Here is a 19,317-nt window from a genome sequence, read left to right on the forward strand (position 1 = left end):
TAAATGCAGGTTTAATTTTATAAGAAATGGCTACACTGGGGGCACCTGGGTGGCTTGGTTGTTGAGCGTCTGTCTGCCTTTGGCTCAGGTCGTGATCCCGGGGTCCCGGGATCAAGTCCCATGTCAAATTCCTTGCGGAGAGCCTGCTTCTCCTTCTGCCTATGTCTCTGCCTCCCTCTGTGTGTCTCTCATGAGTAAGTGAAATCTTGAAGAAGAAGAAGAAGAAGAAGAAGAAGAAGAAGAAGAAGAAGAAGAAGAAGAAAATAAATGGCTGCACTGTTTTTCAAAGCATCTGTACCATTTTGCATTTCTACCAGCAATGAATGGGAGTTGTAGTTGCTCTAAATCCTTCCTAGCACTTGATATTGTTTTGTTTTTGTTTTATTTTCTAGCCATCCTCATAGGTGTGTAATAATATCTCCTGTGGTTTCAGTTTGCATTTACTTAATAACTAATGATGTTGAGCATCTTTCATGTGTTCTTTTGCTGTCCTGAGAATATCTTCTTTGGCAAAGTGTTTGTTGAAATGTTTAACCTTTTTTTTTTTTTTTTTTTTTTTTGAGTTGTATGTTTTGTTACTGTTGAGTTGGGTGAGTTCTTTATAAACTCAAGACTTAAGCCGTTTATCAGTTTTGTGTTTTCCAGCTGCTTTTCTTCCAATCTGTGGCTTGTCTTTTCATTTTCTTGATAATGTCTTTTGAAAGACCAGAAGTTTTAAATTGCAGTGAAGTCTAACTTATCAGATTTTTAAAAAATTTTATCTTATGGGTCATGCTTTTTAGTGTTATCTAAGAAATCTTTGCTGAACTCAAGATCACAAAGATTTTCTCCTGTTTAGTACTTTTCTAGTTCTATTTAGGCTTCACATTTAGGTTGATGATTCATCTTTAGCTAACATTTATTATGGACCAGACACTGGGCCCAGTGCTGTGGGATCACAGAGGAATGCGAAGGAGTCATTTGCTCAAGCATCATCCAGGCTGAGGAGCTGGAGGGTGGGAGACGGCATTTTAGGCTCGCATAAGGGATGCTGTGGATGCTCAGAAATGAAACAAGGGACCTGAAGCAGAGTTTTATAAGGACTGTAGGAGTTAGACTGAGAGTAGGAATCAGGGGTGGGAAGCCCACTGTTCTGGGCGTGGCATGGCCTTAGGGATACCTGGAGACTAGATGACCCAAAGCTGCCAGTTATTGGTAGCTCTGGGTCTGGAAGACACCTGGAAGGAGTGGGCAGAGCACGAAATGTGCCATACCCTGAAACAAAGAGAAGGTTGGGGGCGGCTTTACAGCATGGCTCCTGCTATGGTTTTTGAGGGACAGGGGACTATCTTTCTTCACTGAAAGTGAAGACTCAACTGTATCACAAAGCCCATCCTTAGGGGGCAGCTTCAGTGCCGTTCCACAATTGTCTCCAGCTCTCACCCTAGGGACAGGGCACAGAGCCGTTGCTGTCACTGCTGTTCCTTGTAGATTTTCTCCTGAGAACCCTGCAAGGGACAAGTAATGACAAAGTAGTCCCAGGAGCAGCCTGCAACATTATCCCTCATATTTGCAGCTATTGTATATATTTAAAACACAATACCAGAAGCGTGTCATGCCGAGGAAAGAGAGAGCATATTCCAGGCACTGAATAAATTAACCCTGCAAAGCACAGCAGTGGCTTTCATTAGCCAGCTGGCATTACAGGAACATAGCTGAAGCCTGTGAGTTAGAAAAGAATATTTCAGGAATGCGAAAACAAGAAATCAGCTGCATTGGGTGATTTAACTTAATCCAGTAACAATAGGGAAATCCAGCGGAATGACAGACTCTCACAGCCTGTGCGAAGGAACAGACTTTGCCCATCACTCAGAGGGGGTGTCCACCAGGGTGGACATGAGTCGGGGGGCAACCCGGGTGATGGTGCAGGTGAGAGTTAGCTCCCTGTCCCCACGGAACCTGTACAAGCTCCAGAAAGTTCTATCTTTCCCTCATTTCTTTTTGATGATCCCCTAAGTGAACACAGACTGCTAACAGGCACAGCTCCTGCCAACCCTCTGCCTTCTCCCCACCCCACTGCACCCCTGCCACAGGCCAGGGTGCTTTCTGGGATGGCTGCTGCACCCAAGGCCTCGCTGCCTGCCATCCTGTAGACACCTCTCCATGGCTCCTAGGGCCACACTGCTACCTCTCCGCTACCATTGGTCCCTGCCACCACCATAGTTTTGGTTTGTTTGTTTTTTTTGTCACTGAGAGGTGCCAGACAGCCAAGTATTCAGTATGTCCCCAAAGACTCTATAGTGGGAGACCTCAGAATTTCAGTGTTGTTTTGATGGCCCAGTTCCTGCCTGTCTCCCTCATCCCCAGAGGCCCTTCAGCTCCTCAGACAGACTGCCAGGGGCCCTCCCTCACCAGCCTCCTGACATGCCACACCTGCTGGGCCACAGCACCCTGCGTGGTTGGGATCCAGTTGAGGCCCTGCTCTTCTGAACTCTGCAAGCTCTCATGACTCAGGGCTACCTTTCCAGGACAATGTCATCATCATAGAAGATCCACTTCTCCCTGATGGGTGCCCTTTGTGAGACTGTCAGCAATCATGAGACTGAAGGTACGGTATCAGAGAAGACCACCATCGTTGAGCAAGGAGCAAGACAGAAATCAGATCCAGTCTTAATTTTTACCCTATATAGATAGTCTTTATTTTGCTAAGCTCAGAACTTACTTTGGTTTTTAAATTGGTTGTCTGTCCCCTCCCAATCTTGGGCCCTTGTCAGGTGAACCCTTCCCTTGGTCTCCTGAGGACACTCTGTCTCTGACGGGAGATGCAAAATGAGTGACGAGAAATGACCAGAGGTGAACACACACCTTCCAGGGGGAAGAGAAATTCAGTAGTCATGATTAAAGCACTGAAGGGGGGCAGCCTGGGTGGCCCAGCAGTTTAGCACCGTCTTCGACCCAGGGTGTGATCCTAGAGATCCGGGATTGAGTCCCACGTCAAGCTCCCAGCATGTAGCCTGCTTCTCCCTCTGCCTGTGTCTCTGCCTCTCTCTCTCTCTCTGTCATGAATAAATAAATAAAATCTTAAAAAAAAAAAAAAAGCACTGAAGGGGAAACAAGCCCTTTGAGGAAGTCCCATTGCATTGTAACCCATGGACCCCGCTGGCTGGAGAGCTTGCCACCGCCATGGTGGACTGTGACACTGTGGAAGAGCTCCCGCCAGTGCTCTCCCCTCTGAATCAGAAGTGGAGTGTGGGTGGGATTCTTCTACCACAACTCCTGAGTTGGTAAACCGCTTTCTTAGCAGGAGGACCAGTAAGATGACCCTCTGTCGTTTCTCTTGTCGACTCTCATTTGTAATATACATAGTGGCACATAAAGGAGGCCTCTCCGGACTTTGTAGAGCTGGTGCCGGCTTCTTCCTGGCTTATGTTTCTCTTTGGCAGAAGGCCAGTGTGGCTAAAGTATAGTGAGCAAAGAGGGGGCAGCAGATGTGGCGAGAGGACCTACCTTTCTACCTGTGGATGGAGGCTGTTGTCACAGAAGTTCCCTATTTTGCACTTATGCTCAGCAGTGCTGGGGGGAGGCTTTGTGCCCTCCCTCCTGGGTCTTGGTAGTTTAGGAGGACTGAGGCATGTTGGTGAGGGCACAGGGGTTCTGCGGGCGGGTGGAGCGCTGTGCCCTGCCGTCCTTGCATTGTTCCTAGAGGAAGTAGAACAGAATGAGTCAGAACTGGCCTGCCTGTTGCCTTGGAAGCTGTGCCACTGACATCACTGGGTTCTGCCCCTTGTCCCACCTGCTCTAGGGGCCCCACTTGGGAACAAAGACACAAAAAAAGTTGGATAAAAGACAAGATACTTAGACTTGATCCTTTAAATTACTGGGTCCCTAAATCTGTGGTTACCATCAGCTACCATTAAGCATCTAACATAATTTCATTTATTTTTATGTTTCAGTTAAGACCTCTGAAATCCTAAACCATAAAAATGGAAAATATTATTTACTATTACTGTGAAACTAGGACATATACCAAAAATTTAAAACGCCACCCTTCAGGAATAAGTCCAGGAAACGAGATGAAGCAGTATGTGATTTTAAGATTTAGTATTGAATAACTTTAGGAACTATTTCTCAAGCATGTTATAAGTGATTGAGATGAATTTTTATAATGCTAATGCTTATGCATCAGTGTGAATATTATTTTCAAGGTAATAATGCTAGGAGGCACCGTATCTGTGTCAATGGGGTTCTCAACCTGAAAGCAATTTTGGGACTAGATTTGTTTCCCACTTGTTTAAAGACAAATAAAAGACTCATGTATAAGGAAAAAGATAGTCATTGCTTTATAATTCTGTATTGTATTTGCCCATTAATTCAGCATGTACTCAATGAATGACACCCCATTTGCAGGGCCACATGCTGCCTAATGAGGGAGGGGCAGGGAGATACTAGCACACGTTTCTTCAATGAAAGGCAGAAGCTAAATATCCATTAGCAAGTATTTGTTGAGCACCTACTATATGCCCCCCCCCCCCCCCGCCCTAGTGTAAATGCCATGAACACAATGAGAAACAAGGATGGTAAGGCCCTGCTGTCACGGCGCTTCCATGGTGGTAGAGGGAGGCAGATAATCAATGACTATGATAGTCTTAACTTGGTGATGAAGGCTCTGAAGATATGAACAGGATTGTGGCATGGAGTGGGAGAGCTGCTCAAGAGAATAGAAAAAAAAAACACCTACTAAGAGGGAGTGCTCTTGAGCTGAGATGAACTGGGGGGAAGGTACCCCACTATGTGAAGGGCTGGGGAAACAGTCCAGATAGAGGAAATAGAGTGCAAAGCTCTTTGGTGGGAACTAGCTGGTCATGTTCAAGGAGCTGGAAGCTACCCGTGGGACAGAGCAGAGCAGAGCTTCATGATTGAGATGGACCGGGCCCAGTGGCCAGGGGACTGGGTAGAGGGTGCTGTTGCAGCCTCCAGGTGAGAGACCAGGACAGCTCAGATGGGAGCAGGCCACAGACAGGGTATGAAAGTGCTAGAAAAGAACAGCAGAGTTTTCTGGAGTTTTAGAGGCAGGAGTTAGAAAGGGGATAGAACATTCATAGAGAGAGATCTCCAGATGAATGCCCCAAGATGAGAACTGGGGGAGCCTGCTGGCCAAGTGGAGAAGGGAAAGTGGTGAGTGGGATGTGGCCAAGCCCAGCTGGGTGGTCCCTGAATCTGGGGCAAGGAGGAGCAGTGAGCCCAGGCCTGGGTGCCTGGCCTGCAGTGGTATACCCAGGCCTGCATTGGGGAAGTTTGTGGATACTTCTCAGCCTCTCTTGTCACCTACTATACAGTGTGGGTGACAATGGCTGACTCATGGGGCAGTCAGGAGCATTAGAGAGACTAATCTCTGGCAATCGCTGAACGTCGTGCCAGGCACATAGTCCGTGTTGATAAATGTTAGCTTAAAAATAAGTTAAGACGAAGGATTTTGAGCAGGAAGTGATGATCCCAGCTGAACTTTGAGAAATCTGTCAGGAATCTGGGGGAAGGATGAGTTTCAGGAGGAACTCCCCACCTCCTACCCCCCGGGGCAAGCGTGAGAGCTGCTACTCAGGTCCCTGCTGCAGAGAAAGGCAGGGCTCTCTTAGGACACCTTGCATGAGTCCCATCCCCCAGCCTGGGCAGCTGCAGGCTAGACAAATGGGAGCCCCAGGGAGGAGCCCAGGATGCCACTGAGGGTTCGAGTCTGGGAGAACAAATAATAGAAATGGGGAAGTCACGAGGGACAGCTGGCTATTCAGAGTCTGTGTTGTGCACCAGGCTAGGGTCGGCCACACTCAGGCAAATGCCCGGAGGCTGGCCCCTGGGAAGGCTTCGCAGCTGCCCAGCAGATAAGTCGGCAGGCAAGTCTGAGAGCCCTTGTGAGGCCCCCTGCACTGAGAGAAGTTTCTAGAGGGGAAATACATGAGTTTGCTTAAGAAGGTGGCATTGAAGTTGGCCCGGCCAAGGGAGCAGGGCCAGTGTCCTGCGCTTCCTCTCTTTGCCCCCCACGTCTCCTCTCTCTCTTCCAGTGAGAGCAGTGAGCAGCAGATTGGAGAAAGTGGGAAGATGAATTTGAGGCATTTTTCCCCCGACCTCCCTCCTAAATGAGTCTCCGTGAGTGGGTTGCATTTCATTACCGAAGGCCACAGCTTCTGTCTTTTAGTCTCTCTGGGTTCCAACTGCTTCCTACCCTGAGCCCTGCAGCCTTGGGGTGATAACAATCCTAGCTGGAGGGTTCTTCACGTTCCCTTTTTGGTCTCCGTATCCTGCCCACACCCTTGTATATGGTTCCTTTCTGAGCTCTGCCTAGCAGGCAGGGCCCGGAACTGGGACCAAATAAATAATGTGGCTCAAGACACTTCCACCTAAATAGATTTGAAAGTCTCCAGTTCCCTCCTATACTGCTGGTTTTGGTTCACTTACCACGTTTTAAAGAATTGCGTTAAAATACCCATAATATAAAATTTACCATCATAATCATTTTTGAGTGTGCAGTTCTGTGGCATTAAGTACTTTCATACGTATTGTTGTGCACCATTCAACCACAGACCTGTATTCACCTTACAAAACTGGATTCTATACCTATTAAACAGGAACCCCCATGCCACCCTCCCCTCAGCCTTTGGCAGCCACCATTTCACTTCCTGCCTCTATGAACTTGACTATATAAGTGGAACCATATGTATGGTATTTGTTTTGTTCTGATTGGTTTATTTCACTTGGCATAATGTCCTCAAAGTTCATCCGTGTTGTGGCACGTATCAAACTTCCTTTTTAAGGCTGACTCATATTCCACTGGATGCATATACCACATTTTGTTTATCCATTCATCCATCAATAGATATTTGGATTACTTCCATCTTTTGGCTATTGTGAATAATGCTGCTATGAACATGGATGTCAGGTATATTTTTGAGACTCTGCTTTCAGCTATTCGGGAATATACCCAGAAGTGGGCTTACCAGATCATATGCTAATTCTATTTTTCATTTTTCGAGGAACTGCCATTCTATTTTCCATAGTAGGTGCACCATTTTACATCCCTAGCAGTAATACACAACAGTTCCAGTTTCTCCACATCCTCAGCAACACTTGGTGTTTTGTGTTTGTCGTTGTTGTTTATAGTAGCCATCCTGATGGGTTGGATGTGGTATCTCCTGGTGGTTTTAAATTGCATTTCCCTAATGATTAGTGATGTTGAGCAGCTTTTCATGTACCTATTGGCCGTGTGTATAGTATATCTTTGAAGAAACATCTATTCAAGTTCTTCGTCCATTTTAAATCATGTTTGCTTTTGTTGAGTTGCACGAGTTCTTTATATAGTCTGAATATTAACCCTTTCTTCATCTGCTCAGGCTGTCCTACCAAAGTACTACAGACTAAGTGGCTTAAACAACAGACATAAATTTCTCACAGTTCTGGAGTCTGGGAAGTTGAAGATCAGGGTGCTGGCTGATTTAGTTCTTTCTGAGGACTCTTTTCCTGGCTCATGGACTACCACCTCACTATGTCCTCATAAGACCTCCCTTCAGTTCTTTTTTTTTTTTTTTTGAGATTTTATTTATTTATTCATGAGAGACACCGAGAGAGATAGGCAGAGACACAGGCAGAGGGAGAAGCAGGCTCCACGCAGGGAGCCCAACACAGGACTCGATCCCTGGTCTCAGGACCACACCCTGGGCCGAAGGTGGCGCTAAACCGCTGAGCCACCCAGGCTGCCCCGTTCAGTTCCTATTAAAAGAAGGCCCCCAATCCTATCAAATTCGGCTCCCATACTTATGACCTCATTTAATTTTAATTTATCTCTTAAAGGCCCCATCTCCAAATATGATAACATTGGGGGCCAGGGGTTCAACATATGGATATGGGGGACGTAGGGGACACTGTTCAGGCCACAGCAGACCTCTTACCAGAAAAATGGTTTGCAAGTACCTTCTCCCATTCCATGAATTGCCTTTTTGCTCTGTTGATTGTGCCCTTTGGTGCACGAAAGTTTTTAATTTTGATGTAGTCCAGTTTATCTATTTTTCTCTTGTTGACTGTGCTTCAGATGTCATATCAAAGAATCCAATGTCAAATCCAATGCCACAAAGCTTTTCCCCTATGTTTTCTTCTAAGCATTTTTCAATTTTAATGCTTGCATTTAGGTCTTTGATCCACTTTGAGTTAACTTTTGTTTATAGTACAAGATAAGGATCCACATTCGTTCTTTTGAATGTGGCTATCCAGTTTTTCCACCACCATTTGTTGAAAAGGCTGCCCTTCCCTACTGAATGGTCCTGGCACTGCATTATAGTTTTTATTCTTAGTCACCCTTCAATAGCTCTTTTTAAACTATTTCTATAGAAAGAGCTCTTGAAGTATTTTATATCCATTTCCTTCTCTCCTGCCTTGGCTCATTCACTTTTAATTCTTTTTTTTTTTTTTAAAGATTTTATTTATTCATGAGAGACACACAGAGACAGAGAAGCACAGACATAGGGGAGAAGCAGGCTCCATTCTGGGAACCCAACTTGGGACTTGATCCTGGGTCTCCAGGATCATGCCCTGGGCCGAAAGCGGCACTAAACCGCTGAGCCACCTGGGATGCCCTCACATTTAATTCTTTGATGTGAAACCACATTATAGGTAAGGAAATAACTACTGATTAGTGGCTATCCACTCCTTGGGATGTTGGCTTCTTGGTTCAGCTTTGGAGACAGCAGGATGGCCCCGGGCAGTGATTCTGAGCCTTCATTGGTCTCAAAATAGCTTCCAGATTATAACCTCTTTCTAGGGTCTGCATTTCATATTCAGTGACCTGACTTATCCCAGATTATATCCTATTTGCTATGGATCTCTGCCTTGTGGCAGCATTTCATAGTTTCTGCAAGTTCTTATTCAATTTCTGAAGTGGATTGTTTTTTTTCTTTTTTTCACATTTGAGACAGTATGGTTAATGACGTACAAATGTTCTTTTCCATTTAGATTTTGTTTTATCACTTCTTGGCTCTCATTTTCTTTAAATGTCTTCTGCTACTGACATAAATTTCAGTTTGCCATTTTTCTTCTGATACCACATGGGGATCTATTCTTTTCCTTATTTACTAGGAAGGAATCTTAGGCTAATGGGATAACTTCTCAGGACCACAGGAAATAATAAACTTTGAAGGATTTCCTGTGGCCTCCAGCAGAAATCTGGGATTCCCACTGCTGCTCCTAAAACATTCTCAGCATTAACATTTTGATATTAGATGGGAAACGAACCGGGTGCCCATCAAAGAACTAGTGTTCAGGGAGTCTTGTTCTTCCCCTAGAACTGAGTTTCTCAACCTCAACTACTGACATTTTAGGTCGGACACCTCTTTGTTGCCGGGGCCGCCCTTTGGATTGCAGGATGTCCAGCAGCATCTCCAGGTCTAGCTGATAGCACGTCCCAAGTTGTGACAACCAAAAATATCTCCGTACACTGCCAGATACCCCCGGTGGCAAGAGCATCCACTCCAGTTTACGACCTACTGTTGAGGTCAAGAGCAAACTCAGCACATGTTCTAAAAAGCTCGAGTTAGATATTTTCAGCATGTTGTTCACTTATGTTCTGTTTCCTGCTGAGTCCCCTGGTGATTGAGCTATGTGAACATTCATATTTTGTTAGTTCTCAGACTTGAATGTTTCAGCTTTCCGCTTCCTGGTGCTTATTGTACTTGTAATCAAGACCTCAATGCCTCTCCCACTCCCAGACACTCATTATTTCGTGATCGTCCAGAATGGTTACCCGTCGCCCTTCTGTTCTCTTGCCTTAAAAAGGTCATAAATCTGAGGCCCCGAAACAACCCTTCCAAAACAGGTTCTGAGGGCAGCGATTAAGTAGCAGAGTAACACATGTTGAGAGAGTGGGAGACATTTGCATGCGCTCTGACTTTCCCCTGGGACCAGACACCTAATCGTATTCCTAAAATACTTGTTATATCTTCCTCCTCTCCCTCTCTTTTTTCTTTTCTACTTTATGCCAAATGATTTATGAGTTGCAGTTTAAATATAAGTCTAGTCTCTTCTGGAAAGGAAAGAAGCTCTGTAAGAAAATAAAATAATTGAAAAATGTAAAGGAAACAGCCCTGGGAAGACCCTCTTCCCACCCTTGCGGGAGTGGGTTCCTAGATTTAACTGTAATTCTTTCATCAGCTTGATCCTTTGAGATGGTTTAGGAGGATTTGCAGAAATCAGGGAATTAACAATAGAAACTTAAAAAAAAAAAAGATTCTTGTCCTTGGTCAGAACCCACCTATTTATTTTCTGTTACTAACTTACATCCGTAAGGAAATTATTATTCACCCAGTAGTCACACCTGTTTTCTCAGTAGCTAGGCTATATTAAGTTTGGGGCCAATTCTCAGGATGGGAATGTGTCTGCTCTCAGTATTTATTTTCTTCTCTACTTTCCCTCTTTCATGTTTCCACAAGAAAATAGGCTGTTCTGTATACAGGATGAGCACTTTCCTTAAATCCAGTATGTTTGGCTTCTGCCGCTGAAATTGATTTAATGGATCCATTGCTGTGTACTGTTGAGATAATAAAGCAGAGCAGCCCTCCGCTGAACACGATTAATAGTGTTTGTGGGGAAGGCAGCTAATATTTGCTGAGTGTCTTTTGTGTGCCTGGCCCTCGGTATCCATGTTTTCTTTCCATCTGCACTAATAACTCCACTTTATTTGGTGAAGATGTTGAGAATCGTGTGGTGTTGGAAAAGCATCCCGAGTTCACACAGCAAATGGTGATGCTGGGTTTAGAGCAGGGACGTTGGATCCAAAAGCATTCCTGCTTTCCCATGGAGCAAAGATCAGCCACAGAGGCCATAGCCATACCCGGTGTTTAACGGCCAATGACAGCTGGGCTTGAATCCTGGCTCCGTAATAAACTGTGTGATTTGGGCAAGTCTCTTAATCCTCCTGAGCCAAAGAAGTTTCCCCATCTGTAAAGTGGGGGTGATACTTACTTCCTAGGGTTAGGGTGAGGATTTACAGAGACATCTATGAAGAGTACTTTGCAGTGTCTTGCCAGGCTCAGAGTGGCATAGAGTAGTTGCTCTCACACACTGCACCGTTTCTATAACTAACTGGTTCCCTGCATCAAAAGTGGAGTGCACAAAAAAATATGCAGAAATCCAGGAATGGGACCTATGGGCACCTGCTCCCCTTCCCACAGGAGGCCTTCCTAGAAGTGGGCAGAGAGCAGAGCCAAGGCCGGCCAGGCACTGCCAGTGGACAGCTCTGACCATAAATCTCTCCTGTCCCAGGAGAGCCTAGAGCTGGGTATACACAGAGCAAGGAAAAAGAGGCAGTCTCCGGAAGATGTGGAGAACTCTGGGAAGACACTGGTGCAGGCTGGAGGTGAGGGCTGGGCAAAGTTTAGTAATGTCCTAAGCCATGAGAAGGGGGAGCAGGGCGCCAGGCTAGTGTTGGGTCTGACCAGAGTGTTTTCCTCACACACTAGCTCTCATCCTCTTATCCATCCCTGGGAAGTAGCAGTGACACTGCAGAGCCTGATATAGCTCAGGTATCCCATCCTGTATGCTATATAGGGTTCTTTCCGTGGTTCACAGGAGTAGGACATTAATTATCTCATTTCTGCATATTTTAAATCTGGAAAGAAGGTGGAATTTGAAGGGAAGAATCTGGCTGGTATGTGGTTCCAAAATAGAAGCCTTAGTCTGGGAAAAAGAATGAGAAAAGAGAGTGAAAGGAACGAAGAAAGGATAGCATGGTGAACAGGAGAGGTCCAGATGACACAAGCGCATGGCTACATCCATTTGGAAATAATTTGATTGGGTTCAGAAGGTTCTAGGAGAAATAGAGAAAGGAGGAATGATATAAGTAAGGTAACCCTGAGAATTTTGCCTCAGAACAAGTAACTCATCAGTTTTTGAAAAATGGCTGGAGATGCCTGGATGGCTCAGCAGTTGAGTGTCTTCCTTTCTCTCAGGGCTTGATCCTGGGGTCCTAGGATGGAGTCCCCCATCCTGCTCCCCGCAGGAAGCATGCTTCTCCCTCTACTTATATCTCTGCCCCTCTCTGTGTGTCTCTCATGAATAACTAAATAAATCTTAAAAAAGAAAGAAAGAAAAGAAAAATGGCTGAACATTTTCCATGTGTACCACCCAGAAGATGGCCAGATTTGTCACCAGAGATTCAGAGAGGAGTTTAGATCTTGAGTTTTGACCAAGAATCACCTTGGTCTTTGGCAGAATCATCTTACGTTTTCATAAAGTAAGCCCTGTAATAGTCATTTTGAAGTAGTGGTAATCATATGTAAAAGGATGCCTTGATTAAATAAATATTTTATTTGAGCCATCTTCATAAGACAACCTGACATGTTGCAGGTTGGTTCTGTAGTAACTGATAAAAGTAATCAGTCATTCTCTTCAAGAATTATTCAGTTTGGGGCGCCTGGGTGGTTCAGTTGGCTAAGTGTCTGCCTTCCGCTCAGGTCGTGATCCTGGGGTCCCGGGATGAAGCCCCATGTCGAGCTCCCTGCTCAGGTGAGAGCCTGCTTCTCCCTCTCCTCCCCACTCTTGCTCTCTCTCTCTTTATTTCTGTGTCTCAAATAAATAAAAATTAAAAAAAAAAAAAGAATTACTCAGGCTCTGTCAATTCATTTATGTTGGGAGTCCCAATAAAATTAGTTGCTGTGTAGTTGTCGACCTAGGAATGCTCTCACTGTTGCCGTGGAAACCAGCATTAAAAATCATGGGTCAAGAAAGAAAAATAATTGGTGCTAAACATCAGTAAAATACACAAGAAGTAATATGGAATTTTAAAAAAGAATCGTCATATTTGGAATGAAGCTGAGGCTAATAAGGTTCAGAACTAATCACATAAATGAAGTCGTGGATAAGTTTTCTCAGAAGCACTATAGAAAACAGATGACAAAGTCTTTAAATACATATCTCTTCACCTGTAGCCACGTTCGCACAGCCTCGGGTATAGTGGTGCAGAAGCAGTTCCAGGTAGATTCTGGGACACGTGCCACCGCCAGCTAATCACTTTAGGAATAGGAGCTGGCTGGCCCTGGCCAAGAGGCATGTCAGTCAAAATGGTGTCAGCCAGGAGAAGGAGACAAGAACTGGAAGAGATCACTGCCTGAGCCAGGCTGGGGAGGGAGCCTATTGTTTTTCTGAATGGTGGCTAATGGGGGGTCTACTGGGATACGGGGACGCTCAGAAGAGGGGGTTGCCCAGAGCCGCTTGGCACCAGCTATGACCCCTCCCTTGGGGATAGTTAATTAGACCTCCAGGTTCTACCAGCAGTGACTACTAGAAATAGCTGTCTGTCACCTACAGATGTTTTTTAAAGTGCATTTTTCTGGTTTGTGCCTTTGAAAGGATGCGGCACAAAAATAAATAAATAAAAATCAAAAAAAGAAAGGATGAGGCACTACCTGTGGTTTTGGTATTCTGCATCACACCCTTGGCCATGAGAATACACAAAGGCAGGGGCAGAGCTAGAGCTGAATGAGCCCCCAGAGAGCACTTACTCCTTTGCTGTTGCGTTATTGAGAGAATTAACTGGCTCCGAGGGGTTGAAGGGTTGAAGGGTCCGGAGGCGGCAGGCCCCACCTCACTCAGGCAGGAGAACCCTGACTGCCGATGGCAGGACTCAGGCTGCCTTCCACACCTCTGCCTGCAGGCCCTTGAACTACTGCCTGCTACTTAGCACCGATTTCTTTCATAAACCAGTTCAGTGAGGGGGTAGCTCTGCCTCACAATGTCAGGTCTGACCAATTAAAACATGCTCCATTAATTTTTAAGTGACACCCATTTTTGCCCGAAAGAAGGAAAATGCTGTGCTTCTGGGAAATCCAAGTTTCAAATAATTCATTTAGATCCATTTGAAAATTAGATAGGTCGTGCTGTTGTCAACCTGGAAACTGCAAGACTTACGGACACAGAATGTCTTGACTCAGGCTGCCCTGTTTTAAAGGGATATGCATATGGCATATGGGCATATAGAATAATAGTATAGCCTAATGATGGTGTATGTACCATACCATATGCTAGTATAGTGATAACCTCACCGCCAAGGAGCTTGACATTTTGCTGAAAAGTAATGTAGAACATCCGTACTATCTTACATATGGTTTCACTGATTTGGAAAAAGCCAATGTAAAGGGGGCACCTGGGTGGCTCAGTGGTTGAGCGTCTGCCTTTGGCTCAGGACATGATCCTGATACAGGATTGAGTCCTGCATCAGGCTCCCCATGGGGAGTCTGCTTCTCCCTCTGCTTATGTCCCTGTATCTCTCATGAATAAACGAATTTTTAAAATCTTAGGGAAAAAAAGCCAATGTGAAGCTGTACAAAGTAGACTTCAAGCAAAGGGGTTAGTTAGAATGCTCACCGTGCAACCCAAAGAGAAGCCCTCCTTCTCTGTTATAACGGTGGGAATGAGGAGATGGAGGAAAGCTCTGTGATGGTGCTCAGCATGTTCGAGCTGTGGACACTCATGCTTCTCTTTTCAATCTTGTGCAGAGAGACGGACGCACTAGGACAAACATGAGGAGCGCAGCCAAGCCCTGGAGTCCAGTCATCAAAGCGGGCAGCCATGGGCCAGACCGGGCGCGGCCCCTCCCTGCAGCCTCTTCAGGCATGAAGAGTTCTAAATCTTCCACCTCACTGGCATTTGAGTCCCGGCTCAGCAAGGTACGGATGAAAACGCCCAGTCCTGGGCTGCTGAGTGCCCCTGGGGAGCCCTGGGTGCGAGGATTGAAGAGGGCAGTAAGCAAGCCTCATGGCCTCTCAAGGCCAGGAAGGATCCAAGGAGGGTCCCAGGAGAACCAGCCCATCCTGACCCAAAGGAACAGAGCAAAGAGGGTGTAGCAGGGGTGCTCTGGGATTGAGGAGGGACATGTGCAAAATGTTTAACAGAAACTCAGATTCCCCTGCCCTGGATTCTGTGGACTCTCCAGTTAGAACTTTGCCCACAGAACCCCAAGAGATTGGGGGGGGCGGGGTTGAGATCACCAATGATCTTCTCAGTCCTGCTCATGGAGTTGTCAGTTCTTTCTTGTCTTAACTTCCCATCAGCAGCGTAAACATGGTTGATTATGCCCTCCGTCTGGGAATACCTCCTCTCAGTTGTCTCCTCCCTCCCAGGAGGCACCTCCCAGTCCCCACTGATGGCTGCTCCTCAACCTCTGGGCTTCTAATATCAAGTGGGCCCAGCATGCAGTTTGGGGGTCTCCTCTTTTCTAGCTGCTGTGTCACCCCCAATGCTTCCCTTACTATCCTGAGATGAGATTCAGAGATAGTATAACCTCCCTACACACATACTCTTGAGAAACCAATATAACATCCTGACTATAAAAGGAAAAGAAAAGGAAATTAAAAATATTTAATTTGTGTATAATTAAATAATATGTATTTCCATCTGTGTCTGCTTGGGCGTGACTGCTGAGAGACCAAAGCCACTCCTTAGAGCACCCTGGATGGGGCAGCTGTGCAAGAAGTATGTTGTTTTCATATATAAAATGAAGGGATGCTTGAGGCTCAGATAATGATAAAAAGGCGCTCCACCCTTGAGAATGTCTGCAGAATGTGTGAAAATTCTGTGGGATATGGGACACTGTTGTGTGCAGGATTGCCACATGCGTTGCAGGACAACTGGGTTCCCTGTCCTCCCACCCATTAAAAATAAGTAGTGCCTCCAATCAGTATGATGAGTAAAAATGCCCCCATAAATTCCAGCATGCTCCCTGAGTGAGTGTCTGCACTGTCCCTGTCAAGAACAGCTGTTCTAGGTGTTAGCATCTGTTCTCGTGAATTTAGATACTACAGTTGATGCTTGAATGTGGGTTTGACATACACAAGTCCACTTATGTGCAGATTTTTTAAAAGATTTTATTTATTCATAAGAGACAGAGAGAGACAGAGACATAGGCAGAGGGAGAAGCAGGCTCCCTGCGGGGAGACCAATGTAGATATTTTTATAGAACAGTACTACAAATGTATTTTCTCTTATGATTTTAACATTTTCTTCTCTCTAGCTTACTTCACTGTAAGAATACAGTATATAATACATATCACATACAAAATATGTGTTGCTGAACTATTTTATTGGTAAGGCTTCTGATCAATAGTAGGCTGTGAATCAAGTTTTGGGGGAGTCAGAAGATAGACATGGATTTTTGACTGCATGGATGTTGGCACCCCTGACCCTTGTGCTTTTCTAGGGTTAACTCTACATGTGGATGGCATACAAATTGACATCTCCATGCAGGAGCACTCCAGCTGATATTGTGACATCGCCTCTTAGCTGTCTAACAGGTGCCTAGAGGGGCGCCTGGTGGCTCAGTCGATTAAGCGTCTTGGTTTCAGCTCAGGTTGTAATCTCAGGGTGGTGGGATTGAACCCTGCATCAGGCTCCGCACTCAGCACAAAGTCTGCTTGAGATTCTCTCTCCCTCTCCCTCTTTCCCTGCTTGCACGTGCACTCTTTCTTTCTCTCTCTAAAATAAATAAATCTTTTTTAAAACTAAAAATAAAAGGCGCCTAGAATGCAACCTGTCCAAATCAGATTCTTTCCCCACTGCCTCACCTGCCCCCATCAGTCTTCCTGCTCCTCATGAATCTTCCCCCTTGAGCAACTTCATGCTCTCAGTGACTCAGGCCAGAGCCACCATCCTGGGCCCTGCTTTTCTCATATGCCATAGGCCATCAGCAAAATGCTATCACTTCTACCTTCAGAATCGATGTCAACTTCAGCTGGCTCCCACCGCCTCCCTTGGGACCACCTGGCTCATGCCACCACCTTCCTTGCATGGCCTTCCTCAATGATCTCTGTCCTTTTGTCTTTGCACCCTACATTCTGGTCTCAGCAGAAGCCGGAGTGGTCCTTTCAACACATATGTCATCATTTCTCCATTTAAACGTCGCTCAAGGTTCCCCATTTGACTCAGAGTGAAAAGCAAAGTCCTTGATATAGCCAGTGATGCCCTGGAGATCCTATTCCCTCTCAGATGTCATTGCCCTCTCCTCTGCCCTGCTCCCTGGGCTCTGACCACACGGTCTTCTGATGCCCAGGGACACTGTCCCTCTGTGAGCTAGTCGCACTCCTGAAGCAGCCTGTTTGCTGCTCTTCTGCCTGGAGCGTTCCTCCTTCCCACCCTTACGCCTCTGCCGTCGTCTTCTTCTTCTTCTTCTTCTTCTTCTTCTTTTCTTCTTCTTCTCCTCCTCCTCCTCTTCTTCTTCTTCTTTTAAAGATTTTATTTATTTATTCATGAGAGTCACAGAGAGAGAGGCAGAGACACAGGCAGAGGGAGAAGCAGGCTCCCTACTGGGAGCCTGATGCAGGACTCAATTCCAGGACCCTGGGATCATGCCCTCAGCTGAAGGCAGACGCTCAACCACTGAGCCGCCAAGGGGCTCTCAAAATGTTTTTTAAAGTAATGTTTAATAAAAAAATGTCTGAAGTCCAGCAAGGTTTCCTAAGGACAATGAAGTTTTGGCCCGTTATGCCAGGGAGGGATAGGTCAATTTTTTTGGAAACCTCTTCCACGGGGAAAATGTCAGGGGAAATGCAAAAATCCATATTGTCATTTCTGATTCTTAGGGTCCCCAGGTCTTACTCTATAAAGGGGAAGCATTTGAGGGTCAGGGTAGCAGAATGAGCCATACCAAGCCTGTGCTTCCCTAGCTCTTGTCACATTCCTATGCTTTTTCCATTTTCCCCTTTCCACATCTAGTATTGGGTAAAGAATTCATTTCCCTCAGTAGTTTACTATGGAAATGGCAAGCACCCAGAGAAGTTAAATGACAGTGACATCCATATACCAACCACCTGGATGCTACAGTTGCCATCTTACTATATTTGTGTTATAGTGAATGGATACATATGGGATGGATAGATATATTTGAATTAGTCACAAATAGGAAAACTGAAACAAATCTCGCAAAGTTGAATGAAATGCCCTACTTCAAATACTGGCCCCAGCCGCAGGAGCAGAGTAAGAACAGGATGAGGGACCAGGAGCCCAGATGGCCCAAAGAGCGTTACTGTAGGTCTTCCCCATGCTGCTCAAGCTCTGGGGTGCTCCGAGGCGGACAGGCCATTTCATTCCAGCCGTTAATAATAATGCCCAAGTCTATTAGTCAGGACCCCCTTTGCTGCATATGGCAAAGCATTGGCTGGAGCTAGCTTCAGCAGAAAAGCAATGGATTGAGCAGATCTGAGGTTTCTATGTCATTTGGAGTAGAAAAAGGTGCAGGCTTGGAGCTCAGAAAGGCCACAACTTCTCTGAGTCTAGACTGGAACACACCAGTCTCTGTTCCTCTGTTGCTCATCTCTGCTTGCCTCTGACCCTCTGTTCCTCACCTGCTGACGCTTGTTCTCCTTCAGCAATCTTACATAATCATTCTCTAGGAGTGCTGCACCCCTGTGCTGCCCGCTATGATGGCCACTAGCCACGTGCAGCAGTTGAGCCCTCAAAATGTCAAAAAAAAATTTTTTTTTAAGATTTTATTTATTTATTCATGAGAGACACAGAGAGAGAGGCAGAGACATAGGCAGAGGAGAAGTAGGCTCCATGCAGGGAGCCCAATGCAGGACTCGATCCCAGGACTCCAGGATTACGACCTGAGCCAAAGGCAGATGCTCAACCACTGAGCCACCCAGGTGTCCCTCGAAATGTCAAAATTAAATGATTAAATGTGCTGTAAGGGTGAAATACATACCAGATTGTGAAGAGTCAGTAAAAAAAAAAAAAAAAAGTAAAATGCCTTATTAATATATTTTACATTAACTGATAATATTTTGTGTTGGGTTAAGAAAATATATTCTTTTTTTTTTTTTCCTTCTTTTTTTTTTTTTTTTAAATTTTTATTTATTTATGATAGTCACACAGAGAGAGAGAGAGAGGCAGAGACATAGGCAGAAGGAGAAGCAGGCTCCATGCACCGGGAGCCCGACGTGGGATTCGATCCCGGGTCTCCAGGATCGCGCCCTGGGCCAAAGGCAGGCGCCAAACCGCTGCGCCACCCAGGGATCCCAAGAAAATATATTCTTAAGGTTAATTTATTTTACCTTTCATTTTGCTTTTTTAATGTGGCCACTAGGCTTACATGGCTGGTGTTATATTTCCATCAATGGTGCTGTGCTAAACCATTGGTTCACAGAGTGTGGTTCCCAGATAAGCAGCATCAACACTAACGGGCAACTTGTCAGAAATGCAGATTCTCGGGGCCTCACTCCAGACCTTGGGAATTGGCAACTTGAGGATGGTGTTGGGCAGATTGGAAGCTGGGGTATAGGCAGAAGTCTGCATTTTAACAAGCCCTCCAAGGAT

General features: G+C 45.6%; 1 protein-coding gene and 1 long non-coding RNA gene across 7 annotated transcripts in view; one reads left to right on the forward strand and one right to left on the reverse strand.

Moving 5' to 3' along the window:
* The window catches only part of SPECC1 (sperm antigen with calponin homology and coiled-coil domains 1), a 280,020-nt gene that overhangs the window by 64,719 nt on the left and 195,984 nt on the right, over window positions 1-19,317 (forward strand). For 5 of the 6 annotated variants that reach the window (XM_072820972.1, XM_072820971.1, XM_072820970.1 and 2 more), the window contains one exon: window positions 14,508-14,678. In XM_072820972.1, the coding sequence (XP_072677073.1) occupies window positions 14,532-14,678 (147 nt within the window). In that variant the 5' untranslated portion in view covers window positions 14,508-14,531. Of the gene's footprint in view, window positions 1-12,499; window positions 12,520-14,507; window positions 14,679-19,317 lie in introns of those variants that run through there. The other variant, XM_072820969.1, reaches the window with a different exon arrangement.
* Window positions 2,645-19,317, reverse strand: part of LOC140630548 (uncharacterized) — a 56,994-nt gene continuing 40,321 nt past the window's right edge. The window contains exons 2-3 of the long non-coding RNA XR_012028280.1: window positions 3,487-3,678; window positions 2,645-3,035 (exon numbers count right to left, since the gene is read on the reverse strand). This is a non-coding gene — a long non-coding RNA (uncharacterized lncRNA). The remainder of the gene's footprint in view (window positions 3,036-3,486; window positions 3,679-19,317) is intronic.

This window comes from Canis lupus, chromosome 3 (genome assembly GCF_048164855.1).
Source record: "Canis lupus baileyi chromosome 3, mCanLup2.hap1, whole genome shotgun sequence".
Lineage (NCBI taxonomy): Eukaryota > Metazoa > Chordata > Mammalia > Carnivora > Canidae > Canis > Canis lupus.